At 34.4% G+C, this 21,512-nt stretch overlaps 2 protein-coding genes across 3 annotated transcripts; one reads left to right on the top strand and one right to left on the bottom strand.

The window, feature by feature from the left end:
* Positions 1–621: 621 nt before the first annotated feature.
* Positions 622–6,692, bottom strand: LOC105331623 (uncharacterized). The gene is made up of 2 exons (XM_011433892.4): positions 6,360–6,692; positions 622–1,699 (listed from the first exon to the last, which is right to left on the bottom strand). The coding sequence occupies exon 2, from the start codon at positions 1,666–1,668 to the stop codon at positions 622–624; it is 1,047 nt and encodes a 348-aa protein (XP_011432194.3). The 5' UTR covers positions 1,669–1,699; positions 6,360–6,692.
* Positions 6,693–14,023: 7,331 nt separating this feature from the next.
* Positions 14,024–18,898, top strand: LOC105331624 (E3 ubiquitin-protein ligase MARCHF8). Of its 2 annotated transcripts, none has more exons than XM_011433893.4 (4): positions 14,024–14,181; positions 14,271–14,421; positions 14,532–14,701; positions 18,385–18,898. In XM_011433893.4, exons 1-4 carry the CDS (start codon positions 14,041–14,043, stop codon positions 18,742–18,744), a joined length of 822 nt encoding a protein of 273 aa, XP_011432195.2. In that variant the 5' UTR covers positions 14,024–14,040; the 3' UTR covers positions 18,745–18,898. The 2 variants fall into 2 exon arrangements, with proteins under 2 accessions (XP_011432195.2, XP_011432196.2); XM_011433894.4 differs by having other exon boundaries at positions 14,037–14,154.
* Positions 18,899–21,512: the final 2,614 nt, after the last annotated feature.

Genomic DNA, 21,512 nt, shown 5'->3' with positions numbered 1-21,512 from the left:
ACATGTTAAGGATTGATTTTCAGAAATAAAATTTTTTTTAGGTTATGTAGAATCTAAATCAAGATATTTTTTTCAGAAACAAAAAAGAAAATTATTTTTAATGAAAAATATGGTTGGTTTTATTTTGCAAAAAACAAACAGCAAATGAATACAATATATTGAACTTGCATTGATGTAAGGAATGCATAAAGGCTGGATTTTTTCCTGCTTTATACCAGTACAGACGTTTACAGTTTTTTGTAATGACGCCCATGTAATAGTGTACATGTTATGTACTAAAGAATTACGGGTACATACATGTATCATATATATTAACATACATGTATATAAATTTATTGTATTCAAAATGTCAATGTTAAGAAGACATGATCTACATTATATTCATGTGATTGGACATTGTACATTGCCAAATCTTCGGTTATTCTGGCATATGGCGATTCAGTTTATTTTGTGATTGTTTTGATGCTTTACAGACACGTCTTTGTGATTTATGTTTGTACTGTGTAACAATGTAAATATGTCTTTTGTAGGTGATATATGTTAGTTTTATTTATAATTATTGTGATGTTTGATTGTGTCAACTGTGAAATAAAAGGACTGGGTATAGTAGAAAGTCATGTCTCAGCCTTTGTATAACCACGGGCTCGTCAGCGGGGACTCGTGGTGAGGGCATATGTTGTAGGTCTGTCCCTCGGGGTAAATCATTGTACATATATCACTGATCTTGTCCGCAGTCAGTAGACTGAACGACGTGTAGTGTTTCTCTGGTATGACACTGGAAAGAACTCCTATGATTTTGTATGTATTGCCATGACGATCATCCTGGGCCAGAATCGTTGCACCCGAATTTCCTCGAGCAGAATCACATTTACTCAGGAGAACATTTTGGTTAAACCAAGGAAAGCTGTTCCAGCCGTTACACTCCGATTTCCACATCAGATTTTCGTTGTTAGGAAACGCAAAGAAACAGAGCTTTTCCGAATAAATGCTGGACTTGATAGCACGTAAGGGAGAGAAGTCTTGGCGCCCGAACACGCTAATGGCCAATCTTATGATGGCATAATCGAACGCCACACGACTAGCATCCGAAACACCCTCGGACTTTTGCCAGTTGTAGGGCACTATAATCTCCCTGGCGTAATGGAGTCTATATCCCATTTTACGGGGAATCAGAATTTTAAGCATTTCCATGTTCTTGTGGAATTCCACTCCGTCATGAACGCAATGTGCCGCCGTCATGACGTAGTTTGGGGTTAACAGAGTACCGGTACATCCAGACGACAGCTTGACCACATTGAAGTATGGGTATTGTCCCAGCTTGTAGCTCTCCACCACGATGCGATCGTCCGTGCCATAGATAAACTCACTTTTCTTTGGTTCTCGCTTTTGGTCCTGTTTTTTGGTTAGATCTGGCTTGTTCACTAAAAACATGCGCTTATTTAGATTGTTCTTGATGGTAACAGACGGCAGTATCTTTATTGTATACACTTGCTTTGATGGAAAAATCTGAACGAGGTGTTCTGTTCCAATCTGTTGTTGTCTTATATTTGAGCTATAATGGTCAAACTGTAAGAAGTCTTTGCCCACTCGAGTCTCATTTTCACCAGCACGGATGCACGTGAGCAACTGTAGAGTACAAATACACAACAAAACTGTAGCCTCTTCCATTAGCACTGCACTGAGCTCAATATCCTCATATCTGAAAAAGTAAGAAATGTTTTTATGAAATGTGATACGGTTGTCTCGAATCACCCCTTATGTGTACAAAAATACTGTCGTGAAAAAAATATAATTTGATATGAGCCTTCTAAATATTGCTGTTTCAACAAAGTTCGTGAAGTAAAAATTTAGTTGAAGGGTGAGTACCGGTAAATGCAATTTAAAATGTCAATCAAAGTAAAAAAACGTGACAAAATCTTATCGGAGGTCTTAACTGTACTCGTTTACATTTATCATGTTTATATAAAAGTTTATTGTTTATCATGGATTTTATAAATCCATTAGATTACCAGCCTGTGGCCAAATCGGTTTCAAAATGATGTCAAGATAAAAGTTCCTTTAATATAACATAGAGGCCATTGGTTTGTGAAATTAACATGCAAGAAACTTCTTAAAGAGGAGCTGAAGTTTTAAAAAAAAATGACCTATTTGGGTTAAAGAGGGCTACAAAGGGACATCTACAGATTAAAAGATGAAAGATGAAACTATTTATTCATTTAGAATTTAACATCTCGGAGCTTTATTGACAGGAATAAGATCAATTGGACTGGTGAGCGATGTAGTATTTTTCATTTTCTTTATTTTAATACTTATTTAATTACATTGCATGCCTAGGACTAACATTATTGAAATCTTCTGAGCTTTTTTATGACTTCCTTTTTATCTGAGGTCATTGACATTTTTTCAAGATTTATCCATCATTTTTTTTAAATTCATCTATTGAATCGCATATAGTCTGGAAATGATGAAATGTTATTTGCGGCATAAAATATCGATTTTATAAAATTATAAATACGAATTAAAATTATCACCGAGTTTTTCAAAGTCATCAGTTTATTTTCAAAGATTTTTATTGCGTTTTTTATTAGCTTATCCAATGAAACAAAAATAAATGTGACCATTTATCCAGCACGTGTTATACTCAATTATTTACCTGACTGTGATATAAATCTTTAAACCAAACTTTGAGGCATAACGGATTCAAGGGGGGGGGGGGCTTTTTAATTTTGTTTTCCATGTGTTTTGTTCAGTGCGAATCTTCTTTTTATTTAACCAAGCTTCTTTCCATTTATTTACAAAAATGTTCAATTTCCCTGATTTTTAAAAAAATATTTGTTTACGTTTTTGACAAAAAAGAACGTGGGGGAATAAGGCGAGGCCTAAACCACTTTAGTCCATTTGAAAACCTCTGATTTTTTTCTTATAAATATCACTTTTGTTTCGGTTATGTAATCATTTGCATTCAGTATTGCCAAAACCTTCAAAAATTGACTTCCAATTTAATTGATATTAAGATATCAAAATGTGTATATGCTAATTGAGCAATAAAATGTTAATGAAATCGGATGTTCAGATTATAGTTTTTATAGAGTGGGTCATCATACCATTCTCTAACAACGTATACTGATAAAACATGTAAGTGTCTATCTTTTTCAATTTTCAATCAAATAAAAAAATGGTACCAAACCCACTCTAGGGTAAAAAGCAAATTTTATTCCTTCAATTATCAATGATCATCAATTGGCCAAGACTGAATTATTTTTTCGCAATACTAAATTGAGTTTATTTCAAAGGATTCAAACATGTGATTCCATGATGTAGCGGTTAGCGCGGAGTTCTTTGAACATTAGTAATGTTGAAGTAGGAGTTCGATTCTAATGAATCGTGGTGTAAATATTTTTATTGTTTTTTTTTTTGGGGGGGGGGTGTTTAAATTCGAAAAACTCATTCTATTTAAAGAAAGTAAAAATTGCGTTACTTTGAATCATTTTATATATTGTTAGTTAACTGTTAAACCATTTGTTTTTAGTGTTATTTGTAAAAATAAACATGTTACTTAGTTGAGGGCTACAAGTTTTAGACTTAAAGATAAGAATTCTTTATTCTATGTAAACGCACATAATAAATTCTCTGGAGATATGTAAGCACGGGAATAAAAATATTTGAAGTTAATACACATACAATACTATATGCGTGATTGTCATTTGAAACACACTATAGTGATAGGGTTGTGGCCACTTAATCCCCCAGGTTCTTTCCTTATTAAATGGTTTTAATATTTATAAATACGAAGGTTTTCTTTTCTTTGTACTTTTAACGAATATAACGAAATTGTAAATATAAAAAGCAATTGCAAGTTTGGACAAATGAAATTTTTTTTCAAAATAGCTAATAAGATGTCCTGCCGCTTTTTAGTGAAATATGCTGGGGGGGGGGGTCTTCTAAATTTTGGCACTTTAAATTGAGGTTTTAAAATTTGGACACAATATGAAACATACATGTTATAAAACTAACAAACCTCCATTGGTTATGAGCTTCAAAACGTTGGTAATACCTGCAATATTCTGATCATTCGTTTAAATCTGGTATTTGAAACACAAAGTGGAAATTATTTTAATACTCGGTATTATGTCAATAAAACGTAAGTAATTAGTATGCGTCTTTATCAATCTAGCTGCAGCTCGTTTTAAAATACTCTTGTTCTAATTGATTTACAGTACAAATGCAAACGCATACTGAAAAATTTATTTTACTTGAATAGTTGATACTAAAAAATATTCTAATTTATTTCGCTTGATTTTTTGTTCGTGACGAGCAGGCATATTCACGAAACTTTCCTAAAATGTGATCTACGTGTGTTACTAAGAATATCCTAACCTACCAAGAGAATTTTTATTTTTCACAGTTATTCATATAGGTCGAATTTAAAAGATTGTGAAGGAATAAATCTGTCAATATTTTGTCAGAGGAATTGTACGAGTCGGTGGCCTACAGAATACGCTTAAAACCAGCAATTTTAATGTATACATTTCTAAATATATACATTTATATGCACTTAAAAATATACTGGTGATAAAAAACAATTAATTAAGTATAATAAAAGAAAAAAGCCACAAAAAGGACCAAACATAAAAAAAACCCCAAAACCCCTAGAAATCCCAAAAAAAACTGCTATTTTTGTAAAGAAAATATGTATCAGGACAGAATTGGCTTACAAGTCAATAATTATTTAAAACACACTGCATTCCTTGAGTGTAAATTAACGTTTGATAACCTTGTCATTGAAGTATAAGATAAACAGCGATTTTCATAGATTTAACGTTACGTGTGTAAATGCAATATACAGAATACACGTACATGTTTAATAAGAAATAAGTTGTAATATATCTCAAAATATATAAATAGTTTAATCAACATTACGAATTTTATTAAGTTTATTTTTTCAGAATGAAGTGACATTTGAATAAATTTTTGGCCAAAACTAGTACATGTAATCAAAACAATGGATATAACTAAATTTTTGTATATATTAAAGATAATTTAATAATTTTCTTCAGCCAAACAGAGAGAGTATTTTCTGGGGAATGCTTAATTTGCCAGCTCCCAGGCAGGCATGTGGAGAATTGGGGGGTTCGGGGAAACCTCTCCACATAAAGATTTTAAACGAACGTACATGATAGAATAAATGGCTAACCCCCCCCCCCCCCCCCCCCCCCCCCCCCCGATTAGGAATAAGTGGTTTGTCGGAAATGTGTAACCGTAGAAGAGATTACTTTACTCTACCGGTCAAAAACAAGCTTTACAACAGTCCTAATTTCCCCACAAAAATGTATTTTAACAACCTTAGGATTGTCTTAGGACAAGGTAAGTGATGTCCTAAATTTTGGACAGAGTTGTGGTAGTTCCTAAATTTAGAAGAGTTTCGAGAAATAGTCAGACGTATCCCAAGACGTACGTTGGACGCACTATATGGAAATATTTTTTAAAAAAAAGCAGTCCTCGACAGTCTCTACAATCAGTTATATTTCGAAAAATTGGAATATTGTTTACAAGTTTCCATAAAACGATGGATTTCATTTGTCATATCAAAAGTAAGAGACCCATTTTGATTTTAAAAAAACCTATATTTTTTGGGATTATTGAAGTTGATAACTAAGTTTTGAGAGTATGAAGCAAGACTGCGATGTGGCCTGATAGACCCCCTCTCCCCTATAATATTTAATATAATTATTCCGTTTTTAGCAGGTGTTTAGACTTCTTATGAAGTTGGTTGGTTACGTAGAATTTAATACCTGTAGGTTTATATGTGTCAACTAACATATACCAGGGAATTTTTAAAGCTTTTATTTTATCAGACCTTATGGTTTTAAACCTGTAAGAGCATCTATGACGTATGCCGCGGAGACCATAACCAGGATTTGTAGAATAAAACCACACGGTTAAATGACCAGGCGGAAATCGGGGTGTACTTGAAAACTGTTTAAAGATTCAATTAAATAGAATTAACAAATTAACAGCTCCTTGTTTTTGTAACCTGTTGTTTTTGCGATTTTCTTTGTTTTCCTTAAAAAAAACATTGAGCAAACTGCAGACTTATAATGCACATAAATATTGTTTTCATTGATTAAAAATCACTCTAGAACATTTGAGAAAGTCGCAAATTAATGTATTGCGATTACAATTAGACTCAATTCAAATGCATTAAAAAAAATTCTTGAAACAAATTAGAGTTTAATAAATTAGCTACTTTTTAAAATCAAACTTTTTTTTTTACTGAATTGCCTTTATACAAAAACATGATCCAATGCAGTAGATTGGAATTGGTTTATACCCAGAAATAAATATAGTGTACAACTTACCCAAAGAAATTGTGAGTATATGCGCCAAACTATTCCGGCCGTACGTGTCCGATCTGTCTTTTATAGTGTCAATGTGTCGCCCCCGCAAACTAATTAATTATAGGTTCTTGTGAATGGACATTGGAGAAGGCAAGGGAAGATAGAAATAATTAAGTAGAGTGTTCTGAATCCTCCCCGTACTCTACTGATAAAGTTTATGCAATCATAAATATCGAGTATAACTATATATCCATAAATGTAGCGGCTCACTTCTCACCTAGTCGGCCACGCACTATTTTGTTGCCATAGAGCGCGGGTGTAGCTACTAGATTTCATGAAACGTGGGGCTAGTGATTGTGGTATGAGCTGAACTGTGTTAAATTTCAAAACCAGAAGAACTATTAAATTTAAGGTATAAGAAATCATTCTTTGGGTATTATTATATGATCAAATACGGTCGGGTGGAGGGGTTGGGGGTCAAATCCAATATAAAGCATGAAGGGATTTAACCTCTGACCGTATTTGATCACTTCATGATATTCAAAGAAATATTCCTTATTACTTATATTCATATAGTTTTCTGCAATTGTACGATTTAACAATCAAAAAGTATTTGGTGAAATGTTTTAGACTATACCTTACAAAATAAATGTGTAGTTTATCATCGAGAGAGACACTGAAAAATGTAAATATATTGAAATAAAAAGATAATTTCTTGGCACTAGCTTGTCTATTAACGGGTTGTGATTCTGGATTTAGTTTTTCACTTTCAATACAAACAACTATTCTCTTTTGAGAAGTGGACAGGCATAACCTTTATCCACTGGATGTAGGCTATGCCTGTCCACTTCTCAAATAGTGGATGTAGGCTATGCCTGTCCACTTCTCAAATAGTGGATGTAGGCTATGCCTGTCCACTTCTCAAATAGTGGATGCAGGCAATGCCTGTCCACTTCTCAAATAGTGGATGCAGGCAATGCCTGTCCACTTCTCAAATAGTGGATGTAGGCAATGCCTGTCCACTTCTCAAATAGTGGATGTAGGCAATGCCTGTCCACTTCTCAAATAGTGGATGTAGGCTATGCCTGTCCACTTCTCAAATAGTGGATGCAGGCAATGCCTGTCCACTTCTCAAATAGTGGATGCAGGCAATGCCTGTCCACTTCTCAAATAGTGGATGTAGGCAATGCCTGTCCACTTCTCAAATAGTGGATGTAGGCAATGCCTGTCCACTTCTCAAATAGTGGATGTAGGCAATGCCTGTCCACTTCTGAAATAGTGGATGTAGGCAATGCCTGTCCACTTCTCAAATAGTGGATGTAGGCAATGCCTGTCCACTTCTGAAATAGTGGATGTAGGCTATGCCTGTCCACTTCTCAAATAGTGGATGCAGGCTATGCCTGTCCACTTCTGAAATAGTGGATGTAGGCAATGTCTGTCCACTTCTCAAATAGTGGATGCAGGCTATGCCTGTCCACTTCTCAAATAGTGGATGTAGGCAATGTCTGTCCACTTCTCAAATAGCGGATGTAGGCTATGCCTGTCCACTTCTCAAATAGTGGATGTAGGCTATGCCTGTCCACTTCTCAAAAGAGAATAATCAAACAACCACTCAGTGTTATATTGAGCCGAGCATTACCTGACCTTTAGAGCCACTACTTAAGTGACATCTAAACTAAAGCTATAAAATTAATGTATATTTGAAGATCAATGTTTTAACTTTGTTTTGCTTTCTTTAATGTTTTTGGTAAGCGTAATATAGGTTGATGCCACTATACGATCTAGATGTACATGTAGATGCCGGTCTTGCTACCCAGGAGAGAACCATGGTCACTTTGAACAGTTTTGGCCTTTTAAGTCTTTAATACGGATGCTCATGGACGTGGATGATTGCTTTCCTGTGTAATAAATCTCTAAAAAAAAATACCTAGATGTTTTGACATGTTTTTGTAACAAATCCTCTTATTAAACACTAATTAAACGAACGGATGACGTTGTTTCTCGATAGTGCGCAATTGGCTGTATGTTGCACTAAATCATTTGCACGTAACAATGACTTTAACTTAGCGCCAGTAAAAGATAATGGAAAAGAGAATTCAATAAGTTCGACCTTGTGAACTTCATTTACGCCGATACAAGGGTCAAATGCTGTTTATGAATGAATCCTAGAGGATAGGCCCGCCCAAGAGATACTATCATTGATTCGGCGCGGAAATGTCCCGTGATAGAACCGGAAATTTCATTCATAAAATGATGCCATTTTATCAACTACAAGGGTCTCCATTACAGTTCTATAGCATTGTGAGGTCGCTGCGGGCTTTCTTACAAAACGATGCATAATTGTGATAGGAGAGCACAGAATATCGATGCGAAATCAGAAAACGGCATTTAGTGAAAAAAATGTCTTAAGCGTTTGTCGCTTCTGCGAAAGGAAAGTTCGTCTTAATGAAATCGAACGCAATAATAACGGAAATTAATATGAACTGTCATGTTCAATATATTGTCTCTCTGCTTGTCAGCTCTTATCAAGGCTGAAACCTACACTTATATATCTATCACTCCTCAAACAAAAACCGATATAAACTCGCATTACAGGAAATGTTTATCGGAAAACTGGAATCACTCGGGAACTTTGTGCTGAACAATGAAATCACCTGTAGACTTACAAAGTTTTAATTTAACTTAAAATAAAAGGAAACCAAAATTAATTGAAAGACCTTTTTTCAAATATTGATTTGATTTAGATGGTTACAACGAAACACTACTAGAATGACGATTTTGTTCGAAAATTATTTAAAGTCATTATAACCAACACCAGAAGACCCTTATTTACCATTTACCCCAATCAGATCGAACTGGGTGACTGCAATGTCCGCGACCGTTGGGTCTGTATACTGTATAGTGAACAGTTGCAAACAAACCATTTTTTAGGTTGAAATCTGTGTAAAAAAAATCTGCATCAAGGCGGAGTGATTTTGTTTGAATTATTTAAGTAATAAGGAGTCGTTTATGAAGTGATTATTATGGTCAGAGTGTAAAAAATCCATTAAAGCCGAAATTGCTTTATGTGAGATTTGATCACGCCCCGACTGTAATGACCGCCCCATGCTATAGTGCTCAAAGAAAAAGGATTCCTTACTACGTATGGTTTACATAATTTTAAACAACTGTACGATTGATTATAAAAATTGACAAATCCAAAATTAAAAAATATGAAAATATGGTCAACTTGACCATTTTGCGTTACCGGTATTTTCATATGCAAAAACCGCTTGCGTCCCAACATCACGTCTTTTGTCACAGAAATTAAAAGATTTGTAACATTTATTAGAAACTGTTTTGAACAAAGAAATTATCTACTTTAAGAATGTGTAATAATTTTGCAGTCGGTTTTAAATTCTATAGTATGCTTACATGATGATACCCTGCCATTGCTTGCTTTTTTTCAGATAATTTAATTATAAACTGCTCCTAGAATCAAACGATACCAATGCAACTATACTTATATCAAATACTTGTTTGAGGAGAAAGAAATAATGGTGGAGTTCATTTTGATCATTCTAACCCACATTAAAGGTCACAAAATGTTTTGTAACGTTCAAATTCTGATAACGAATTTTCCCATATTCTAAATATACAAACAACACACGCATGAAACTCTACTCTAGTTGAGAGCTGATGATCAATGACCATTGCTGAATCAAATATAATTGGAGGATGCAGTCATTCACAAACGGCATTAAATTAATTAATGGGAAATGTTTAACAATGCTGGCAATGAATCTGACCACAATGTACCAAATTAGCGACAGAGGAGGCTGAGATCGTATTTCTGCTGGGGAGGGAAATTTGGGCTTGATCGGTGTTGAGAGGTAATGTAAACAAACTGGCATCTTTAAAGCTGCTTGGTCCGATTTTTTTGTAATTACAGTATCAAATTTTTTCCCATACAAATCATTTATCTTAGAAAGTTATGGACTTTCTCCTATTTACACCAGCAGAATCAGTCTCCTTTCAAAGTTAGAAATATTCAAAGTAAATAAAAATAATTTCTCTTTGGGCAAACGAAAAAACAAACCAAAATGCATCACGGGAATGTTTAGAAAAGGAAACCGCATAGTTTCGTCCCCCGAATGATTGGGGTTATTCAACCCGCATGTTATGCATCGATTGAAAAGAAAGCAGACTTTGAAATATTAGCGAACAAAACGTACACATGTTTATTTGTAATTTGTCTGATCATTTCGACCTTTATTTAAAGCGATGTCAAAGTCGTAATACAACCATACCCGTCTCGTCGTCAGGGGTGAAATTTAACATGAGGCGAAATAACGAGGTACCCTTTAATGTCGTATGTTTCGTTAGCAAATTTTGTACGTATTTTTCTTCATTGAAAGTTGGCATAATTGAAGGGTAAAACTACTGCAATATCTATTATTATACATATACTTAGCATAGCCATCGTTTAAAAGCGTGCATAAAATTTGATATAAAATCGGACCAAGCAGCTTTAAAGTGCATTATGTGATGTTATGAACCTGTTTACAAATGTTTGAGATATTTAGTGATCGCTCAATCAATATCAGTCTCTCAAAATATGTTTTTCTTTATCATTCTAGTAACAGTTCGTCTACTCTTTGAATGGGGAGAGGTTGGCGGCTCTGAATTTTTAGGCATACTCTAAAACATGGCCTGACCTCAAAGTTTGCCTGGCCTCACTTTTGGCCTCAAATTTTGGCTTGTCCTAAAAAATTGGCATGGCTTTAAATTTGGCCTCTTCAAAAATGTTTGACCTCAAATTTTTTTTATATTTTCTTTACATATTTAATGATTTTATTGATTTATTTTCAATTCATATTAAAAATCCCACTTGATGGCTTTAGTGTGTTTAAGTGATAGTCTATTAAAAATAATACTGACAAATGAAAATATAGCACAAACAATGTATCTTTATGACTACAGGTATGTCGAGTAATCCATTCTAATAGATTTTTATTCAGTCTGTTTTAAATTATTAAAAACTTAAGAATGTGATTTTGCCCTGCCATTGTTTAACCATTTTTTGCAACGTACTTAATTCAATGAACAATATCAATGTAACTTTACTTATACCAACTACTTGTTTAAGAGAAAAAAAATAGAGGAGGCCAATTTTTGTTTATTTTAACCAACAGCAAATGTCACAAAATGTTTTGCTTTGTTCAAATTCATATGACAATTTCTTATAGGAGAAATATACAAACAACACATGCATGAAAATCTACTCTAATCAGGAGGTGATGATAAATGACCATCACTGAGTCAAGTAATCAGAGATGCAATGTTGCAGTCATTCACACATGCCATTGATTAAATTAGACCGTGTGAATTGTTAAATGACAGGGTAGGCAATGAATCTGACCCCAATGTACCTGATTAGAGGCAAAATTAAAAGCGCATTACACAGTGATAACAATTTTTAATTAAAAATGCTTTGTACGAGTTTACAAATGTTTGGGATATCAATCAGGTTAGTCTTTTAAATGATGTTTAACTTTTAAATGAAGGAGGGGGGGGGGGGGCGGCTCTTAGTTTTTTAGTTAACCGCTTTTGGTACATGTATTGGCATAATCTATTCCTTTACAATAGTAAAGGCAGTGGTGTATATGCATGTCATAGGTATTTTTTTGTGTTTATACGTGGATAAAATTAAATAAACTTGAACAGTTAATCACTTGTAATATGTATTTTTTCATTTGATTATTCCGTAAACATTTCAAAAGAAATCAATAAAAACTGAACCTAAATCTAAGAAAATGAGAAAAAATGAAATTTTAAAATTTGAGGCCAAAAAGTTTTGAAGAGGCCAAATTAGGGACCAGGCCAAAATTTGTGGCCAGGCCAAAATTTAGGGCCAAGCCAACTTTGAGGCCAAAAGTGAGGCCAGGCCAGGTTTTAGAGTATACCGAATTTTTATAGCTGATACTAGTAGCTTTAGTAGCGGGAATAATCCATTTCTTGTCAATAGGGAGAGCAGTGTTGTACATGCATGTCATTTGTTGTGTGTAGAGACATAGATCAAATCAATTGAAACTTATCGGTCAGTCAAGTGTCGTGTATATATTGTCCACACGATTATCTGTTAAACATTAAAAAGCATTTAATTTTCAGTTTCTTACAAAAATATACATTAAAAAAATTTATGAAAATTTTGATAAATAAAAATAATAAAAATTTCAAATATGTGAGGCCAAAAATTTAAGAAGATGCCAAATTTGGGGCCAAACTAAAATTTGAGGCCAGGTCAAAATTTGTGGCTATGAGTGAGACCAGGCCAATTCTGAGACAAGACCACGCCATGTTTTAGAGTATGCCTTTACAAAGAATGTGTGTGAGTGTCAAAAAAATCACCCCCAAAAAACCAATATGCAAACACCACATTTTTCCTTCCACACCCACTTGATATATCATTCATGATTGAGTTCTCTATTTGTAGTATCTATTTTTTAGCATCATTACCGTAGGTTGAAAGTAAGGTTAATGTATTTTAACGTAGTAAAACAATGTGTACAAATTAGTTTTAAAATGCAACACTTTCGCTCATTTTCTACGTATATACCGCGGTATTTAACAAAAGGGAGATAATGTCACATTAGATCGCAGTGTCAATGACACTGGAAGGGGCCTTCAGAAAGGAGGATTATTTTAAAGTCAAATGGAAGCAGAAGAACAGCAAAAGGTAAAATTGACAAGGCAACAGGCTTCATAAATGATCATTTTTTTAAAAATTGAACTTAATATTTTTTGCACCTTTTCGGCATCATTTTGATTGTCAGTCTTCTCCTCATCATTAGCAACACCAGAATCCTCAAGGGCTCTTTCTGGAGACTGAGAAGAGACATGGAATCATCACAAACTCATGATCAATGGAGGGAAATAAGCCTTCCTGTGACCAAGTGTTCATATCCCAGTCAAACTAGTATCTATTTTTTTTTCTTTAAAAAATTTGACTTTTTGAAATCAATCATGTAACAAAATTGTATCGTAGTCGATTAGCTACAGATAAATTTTCATGAGAGATTGGACTCCACGGAATGACGTCAGACTTCCGATGGATAAAGTTCCGTCGTTGGCAAATTCTCCGCCTATATCTGAATATGTTGAGATACGCATCGGCATCTTTTGAAAAAAATCAGACAAAATTAAAAATCTGTACATATTTTCAGCTTGAAGTGTAGAAGTAAGAAAATTTATTTCTACATGTACATTTAAATCTGAAAAAGACTAATTGAAAATTTCAAACATATTTTCACATTTTCATTTATGACCAGAAATTGAAAAGGGATCATAACAACTACATAGAGATATATAGCCAAATATGTGGTTTTTAGCAAGTTCTCTTGATTCGTAAAAATCTTTGAGATTGAAAAATAAATAAGTTAATGAAAAATAGGTACACTGTAATTCGATTTTGGTTCAAGTCGTTTATCATTTTTTCAGCGTTGACAATCTGCTTTTTATCACTTTGTTTATTCGTTTCCTCTGTAGTTTTGCGTAAAATAAAGATGAATTATTTTTTATGATTTGATTCGTTTGTATCAATATAAAATTTTGATTTTCTACCCACATTTTGTTTTTCACGTATACTGTTCGCAAGGTCAGTTGATTTCCTATCGCTAAACGTTTAACCAATCTGCGCGGGAAACGTTACCATTCTTTCATTATGACGTTGAATACGTGCTTTAGCGTTGCTTGCACAACGTTATCTTTAAATATTGAAAATGGGTATGCTAACATGGAGGGTCATTCTGAGCCCCTAGGCATGGAGTCTAACACGGTCAGTGATAGGGTCCCTCTGACGCAGGTAATCGCCGAGGTTTGTTTTTAAATTGATTGACATGTCCGTTGTTGTTTCTAATCTTAAAAAAAAATATTGTACTATCACCATTTTAGATTGGAGACTCGCCATCCTTGACCTCACAAGAATCCTCTGTTACCGACTGCCAAGTCTCCAACCGTCAGGTCAATGTCTTTGTGGTCAGCTCGTCTTCTTCTAACTCAGAATTTGTGTGTAGAATTTGTCAATTGGCAAAAAAGAATTCAGGTATTTTAGCACTTCAGTACCAAATAATTTCAATGATTTCAAAAAATGAAAATGTTTTATATCTATATTTTTATAATCTATATGGTATCATTTGAATGTCGTTTGTGAAGACGAAGACTTAAGTTCCACGGAGTGTGACTGTCGCGGATACTTGTCCAAAGTCCACCATTCCTGCCTGAAGGAGTGGGTGCGATACAAGGGCTCCACAAGGTGTGAGATCTGTACCAGCCATTTTGCCTGCGTCACACCTCCTTTACAGCCAGGACTGCTACAGCTAGAGGTATGTCTATATGACGTCTCGTACAATGTCCCATACAACGTTCTCAAGTTTCCTCTTCTAATGATATCCATACCTAGCTGCAGGCTAATCCATACCAAGAGCAAAGCAAATTGAGCATATCCATATCATGCGCGGATATAGAGGAGATGGTTCGGGGTCGGAAAATGACCCCCCCCCCCCCAACTCCCTCCCCTTCAGGTAAAATTATCCCTCAGACCCCCTAATTTCTTTAATATCCTACTATAGTCTGTCCCAAGATATTTATGCTGCACATTTGGACGATTTTTGATAAAAATACACTTACCTGTGAAAGATAGTTGAAAGGGGATATTTTCCAAGATAATTTCATTGACACATTATCATCTTTCACTCGGAAAAATTCACAGGAACGAAAACAGATTCCTTACGGAGATTTATAATGGGGAATGTTTACATCTTTACTCCATTCGGAATACACTCGGAATACATCGCGCAATATTTCAACGTTATCATCCGGGCTTGCTGCGATACAAAATCTCCGTAGACATCACATTTTTTAGCATTGTATTGAAACATGATAAGCTAACAGGGGCGTTTTGACTGAGAAATCTTGGAAATTTTTCATACTTTTGAATGAACATCGTTTGAATCCTGAGGTATTTATAAATATCAAACAATTAAGCCAAACGTGAATCCAAAATATCTTGGGACAAAGTATAGTATTGGATCCGCAATGCATACCATACTATCAACTATAAACATTTATCAACCAATTTTCAATTGAAAATCTCTGGCGAAGCAGCTATACACATGTAGAACGAAAATTTTACAAACATTTTTATTTCAAAATTGATAAATCAGTTGCTCATCTATAAAATATTTTCCTATATCGCTATAGCGAGCTCTCCGCACAAGAAATTCTTTATCCTAAAAATGGCCGACAATAGGTTTTGCAGTTTAAAGTTAAACCGACCGAAACCTCACTAATTTATATACTCGCAAATTGTGAATCTCCTCAATATAGAAGAAAAACTTCAATTAAAAAGACGTGCCATGATTCCATCTTTTTTCCGTTTGCCGACTACAAAATTTAGATGGCAATCACATGATGCGTTTTATTTATAGAAAACTGTCTTTTAGTTCTATGTAAAACAACATTACTTAGGACATTGATCTAAGATTAGTTTAGCTTAAATTGTTTTTATTTCAGTTTAAGTCATATATAAGCCTATCTATGGCGGTTATCAAGACATCATGTTACCATGGAAATATTTTTCCTTTTTTCCGTAGTGAACGATTTTAACCCCCGCTTTTTGATAATAATATGGTGATTACCACTTCAATGTCGTCTTGAAGTTTTAAGAGAACGACCCTTTGTCCGCTTGACGTTACGTTATTAGTTATTGGGTTTGTCACTTACTCTCTGCAGAAATAGCTCAGATACGCAATGCCTTCGGATTGTTGAAGTTCAATGAACTCAAAACGCTTTGAAGACAGTAACTAACCTGATAAGTTAATTGTTCTGTCGACGACCCTAACGTTTTGTTGGACACACACACACACACTGAAAAAGAGGTTACAGCGAGTTTCATCTTCCGCTGTCTACAGAAATATAGACGACAGTCACGTGACGTGTTTCACCCAATGAAAAACGTTATCAAGAAGTTCTCAAGACATTACACGCTCTCTTCAAAATTTTAATCACCAATTTAACTTGTTCCCAAATACGTGTGATGGGAGTTTCCACTTTTCAAATTTAAATTTAACGGCAGAAACCTAATTACATGTATAATAAAATTTTGCATAAATCTATTAGATTTAAAGTAGCCAAAAGTATGGACTGAACTAGTGATTTCTTTTAATTTGTTTTTGACAGTAGGGAAGTAAAACGAGCTAATTCATTAAATCATATTATTTTGTGGGACTCTTTTGTGCCAGTTTAGGTACCGGTTCGAAAAACCCGGAAGTGACCCGCAATACATTAAAGTGAGCGTGTCATAAGAACTCCTTCTTCAAAGATGGAAATGACCTGTTTCCTGACTTAATATGATTAAGGGTTGATACCAAACAACCAACTGTAAAATGCGTTTTACATATAATTCTGCAACCAATTTGTAAATAAGTGAATACCCCAAATGACTGTACCCATAGACAATTGGTTGGTGAGTCATCTGATGGCTAGAACCATCAAATAAACTTGGACAGTTATTTGTTGGATACAAAGTGGTAACTCCTTGGATGCCTCGGCGATCAAATTTGACCATATAAGCTTGCTTTCTTTATTTACCTTTATGTAAAAAAAAAAATATATTTTCAGCCCATTCAAACAAACTGATGACGCCGTGCACTGCAAAAATTGTGTTTAAATCAAATGCAAAAATTCTCAACATTATATTGTTTTACTATGTTAATGAAATTAGAGAAAAATTAAGAACAAGGTTTTAGAGTTAAAGAGTAAAATAAGGTAATATGATGCTTTCCATTTCTTTTATTTTTATGAAATAAATCTACAAGAAGCAAAACAACAGTACTGCATTTGTGAATCTTTAGACTTTTTTCTCTCGTTGGAACAATGTACTGTAAACAAGGATTATTTTCGTCAATTTAAGAACACACCAAGCGGTGCAGACAAATTGAATACTGCATGTAGTACCGCGCGTTAGCGCGGTATGATAATTTGTCTCACCGCTTGGTGTGTTACAGGACTGACGACATCCAAAAATAAGCATTCAATGCTTATATTTGTCTATTTGTATGAAATACACGTGTATTGTCGCTGTAAAGCCATTATAAAAGCTCTCAGTCAGGGATATGAAACATACACGGAACAGCCATATTAACATGTTATTTAGTTCGCTTCCGCGACTAAAAATATAATGCCAGAAACTTTGTAGAGAAAAATCTTTTTTAATATTAAGGAGTAGATATAAATTAATGGTTATTTTTCAAAAAATTTCTTATGTAAGATAGAATGTTTCATTTAGTCTTACAAAAATAAATACACTCAAAACACGTGAAGACGTTTATATTTGTTCTTCTATTGATTGATTGATCGTCGCAGATTTCCAATGCAAACATAAGGGAAAATATAGACTGAATGCAAATATATTTTATTTTTACACCCCTTTAGGTGGAATACAATGTAATACACCTGGAAAAAGTCAATTAAATTAACATTAAATTATTTGATTATGAAAGATTTAATCGTAAATAAACTGTACATATGTCAAATAAGCGAAAATTTTCCAGTTAGGGAAAAAAAATGAATATCTAAAAATTTCAGTTCAGTAAGTAACAACAAATGTCCCTTCGGTATTCGAACTCGGAATGTACGGATCACAAGTCAGACAACTTATCCACTCGGCTATGGAGTAAGTGACATAATATAGGTCGATAAAATCCTTTTAATAAAACGACATGTCGTTTCGATCAGAGGTCAGCCATTTTGTGATGATGTGTTACTCCACCTAAACAGTTAAACAAACGTGTAAACTTTGGATTACTTTCTTTTTAACCACGACCATCATGAAAGGCTAATTTAAAACGAAACTTAAAATTTTACAACCGTGATTGGGCGAAAATAACAATCAGTGAAAATTACCCATTATCGAACTGAATTGATCATTATTTTCTCTATTCAACATTAATTTCTCTATTTAACTAATTTTTATTAAATTAATCTACTTTTCTTTTATTTGAGGAAGGCTTTACACCAACTTGCTTGGCATTTTGAGCGGAATCGCCCATTCAATCGGCGCAAAAGAGCTATCCTCGGCACCGCCATATTGTTCCTTCTGATAGTGACCATTGTGACGTCATTGATGACCGTCAGTGCTGACAGGGAGTACGAGAAGGCCGCCAGGGACCCTGAGATTTCCCCGAAACGTGTGGACGATTCCAACATAGTTTTCTCTATTTGTATCGCCTTTGCCTTTTTCTGTGCCACGCTGACTGTGGGGTTGGTGATTATTTGGTTTGGAGTGGAGTGTTGTTTCTCTATTCAGCGGAGGGGGATGTTGCGGCGCGCAACACGACGGTTACTGCTCAACGAAAACAGAGCGTAACGATGCGCCGTGTCACTTATTACAAAATGGGTACAGGGTGGATTAATAAAGCGGATGCTTGGAAACATGTAAGGGTTAACATGGTACTTGTAGATTCTTACACATACAGTGACGGTTTCACTTCAGCGAGTCGGCATGAAGTCCGTACGTACGAGGGATGTTCCAAAAATAATATGTGACACTTAGATGATTTCACCCACATTATTTTATTAATCTTTGATTTTTTTATTCGTCCATGCCCTCAAAGTACTCACCTTTGACCTTTTAGACGATCAATCCACGTCTGGAAACATTTTTCATACTCCTCAAAGGGACGCCAATCATATACTGATAAAGTACAGACCCAAGGGCATTTCGTAAATCCTTTTCCAGATAGGTGGAATTTAAGAGATCAAAAAGAAGTCGCACGGGCTAAATCTGGAGAAAACAGAGGGGGTGGGGGTGGGGTATGGTAGGATAATAACAATTTTTGCCTCCAAATACATGGTCACAATACGTGCTTTTTGTGCAGGCGCATTGTCGTGCAAATGTAGGAGATACTTCATTCATACCCGTTTTGGGGCGACGACTTTCTTAATATTTCTTCAGTTTTTTAATAACATTTTATAGAGTTACTTGTGACTGTTTTCTTCTTTGGTACAGGAATTTGCATGACAGTGCCCTTTTTGTCAGAGAAAATAATATAAAACCTTCACGGTTCGTAATCTGTTAGTAATATAATACTAGGACGTTTTGCAATTTGATGCCCAGACTCTGTTAGAACTCTCTCGTTTTTGCTCAAAATAGAATTCCATTGTCTTATTGCCAGTAACTAAATTATCAAAAACCTTTTAGGTATTTTTGGGATACAGTTTGAATAATTTCTTTGCATTTTAACACGGACACTCTTTTGTTGATCGCTAAACAAACAAGGTATCCACTTAGCGTTTTAACTTTATCTATATCTATCTAAGCTTTAGATTTTTTTTCTTCAAAATACCATGTTCACGTTTGCCTTACGGTATATTTTGCGTCTCTCTGTAAGAATTGGTGAATTTTTACGACGGTATTATTTGCTGTAACTGTTGCAGGGCGGCCTTGGGGAGCAGCGTCTCTGAGGTGCCGACAAACAGACTCACGAGACATTTGACCATTCCCGTAGATATCACAGACCTCATGATGAATATCTACTGGTTTAATTCCAATTAATAACATTACTTTTATATAGGTTCTAATTTCAAGTGTATTGCTTGCTCTTTTTCCAGTTTTGATGAGTTTAGTGTAATGAATACGCTATAGAGCAATGGACACTGTAGCTATGACAATGAAATTGTGAGCATGGACTGTTCAGTGATCAATCTAACGTGTCAATGAGGTTTACTCGATTTCCACGCGAAAAAGATGAAATGGCATTATTTTTGGAACACTTCTCGTACTTAAAACATACAACCAACTTGTCATTTATGATTTTTCAAGTGATTTAAATGTATTGCATTGCAAAGTTACTAGACTTATTTGTCTAGGAAAACCTACAGATTAATTAGATATAAGCTATAAAAAAACTATTTTACCAACTGTTTATGAATTATGAATTACAAATATTTGATGATTAAATAATAATTGTTTCAAAGATGTAGTCCGATAACTGCACTGGTGTGTGCAAACCAATTGAAGAACGCGCGTTATGAAATATGTTTGTGAGGATCTGATCTTATCATATTGCAGTGATAAGATTAAATTCTTCATGCAAAAGAAAATGATTCAATGATTCAGTGTTTATATTTACATTTTTTTTCTTTCCTAACTGTTTAGGAACAGACTACTTCATAGCATATGTACGCTTAACAGTCTCACATCAGAAGTTTATTTAAAAAAAACCACTTATAGATGGCCAACATTTTCACAGTTCAAATAAATGAGGTATGAAAGACGCTCTTATCGAGTACACAGTTGATAAAGTACAGATTTTATAATAAAAAAAAATTTAAATTATGACATTAGAGGCTACACAGCTGCATTGTTAAACGAATTTAAAGCACGTGAATTCAGATTGTTACAAGCGAGGCAATTCTATCAATGAGTGTCGGCAACAAAAATGTGCTCGTGTGTTGTATTGACGTAAATCATTGCTGTGCTTCCTATTCTTATAATTTTTTCTCCAGTCAAAACCCAGTTAATGAATTAAGACTGTCATTTTTGTGCTAGATTCATTCGAGATGACTTTCAACTGCACATGTATATGTGTATCATTGATACATTCGAAGATAGAATAAACTCCGAAACCTGAAAGCTGTATTCACTGAAATTAACTTTTCCGTCGTGTATACCCCGATGGACTTAGTTTACCAAGCCAATGCTATGTGGCCTCAAAATCGGTATTTCTTCTATGGAAATAAATGAAAAGTGACGAAACTAAGAAGTAAAAACAATTGTCATGCGCTACGATGAAAAGAAAATCTTTCCTAACCTCATTTATATTTTTGAATTCGAATAATACATGTATACCAATAACAAACACACAAGATAAGAATTGCACATTGTATAATTCATAACAGCAGTAAGGAGACACGAAACTTTTGTTCTTGATATATATGCTGATATATACTACAAATTTACGAGAAATAAATAAATAAATAAACATAAGAGGATACATGACAGAGAATATATCACATTCATTAAGTACAACACGTGTATAAATAACACTGGACTTATATGTAGCAGCTGACCCACCAACCTCCCTGAATAATTACCAGACGCAGAGACATTCTGCCTTAACAAATCGCAAAGTA

This window comes from Magallana gigas, chromosome 4 (genome assembly GCF_963853765.1).
Source record: "Magallana gigas chromosome 4, xbMagGiga1.1, whole genome shotgun sequence".
NCBI classification, from domain to species: domain Eukaryota; kingdom Metazoa; phylum Mollusca; class Bivalvia; order Ostreida; family Ostreidae; genus Magallana; species Magallana gigas.
This window is presented reverse-complemented; position numbering and strand designations above follow the sequence as displayed.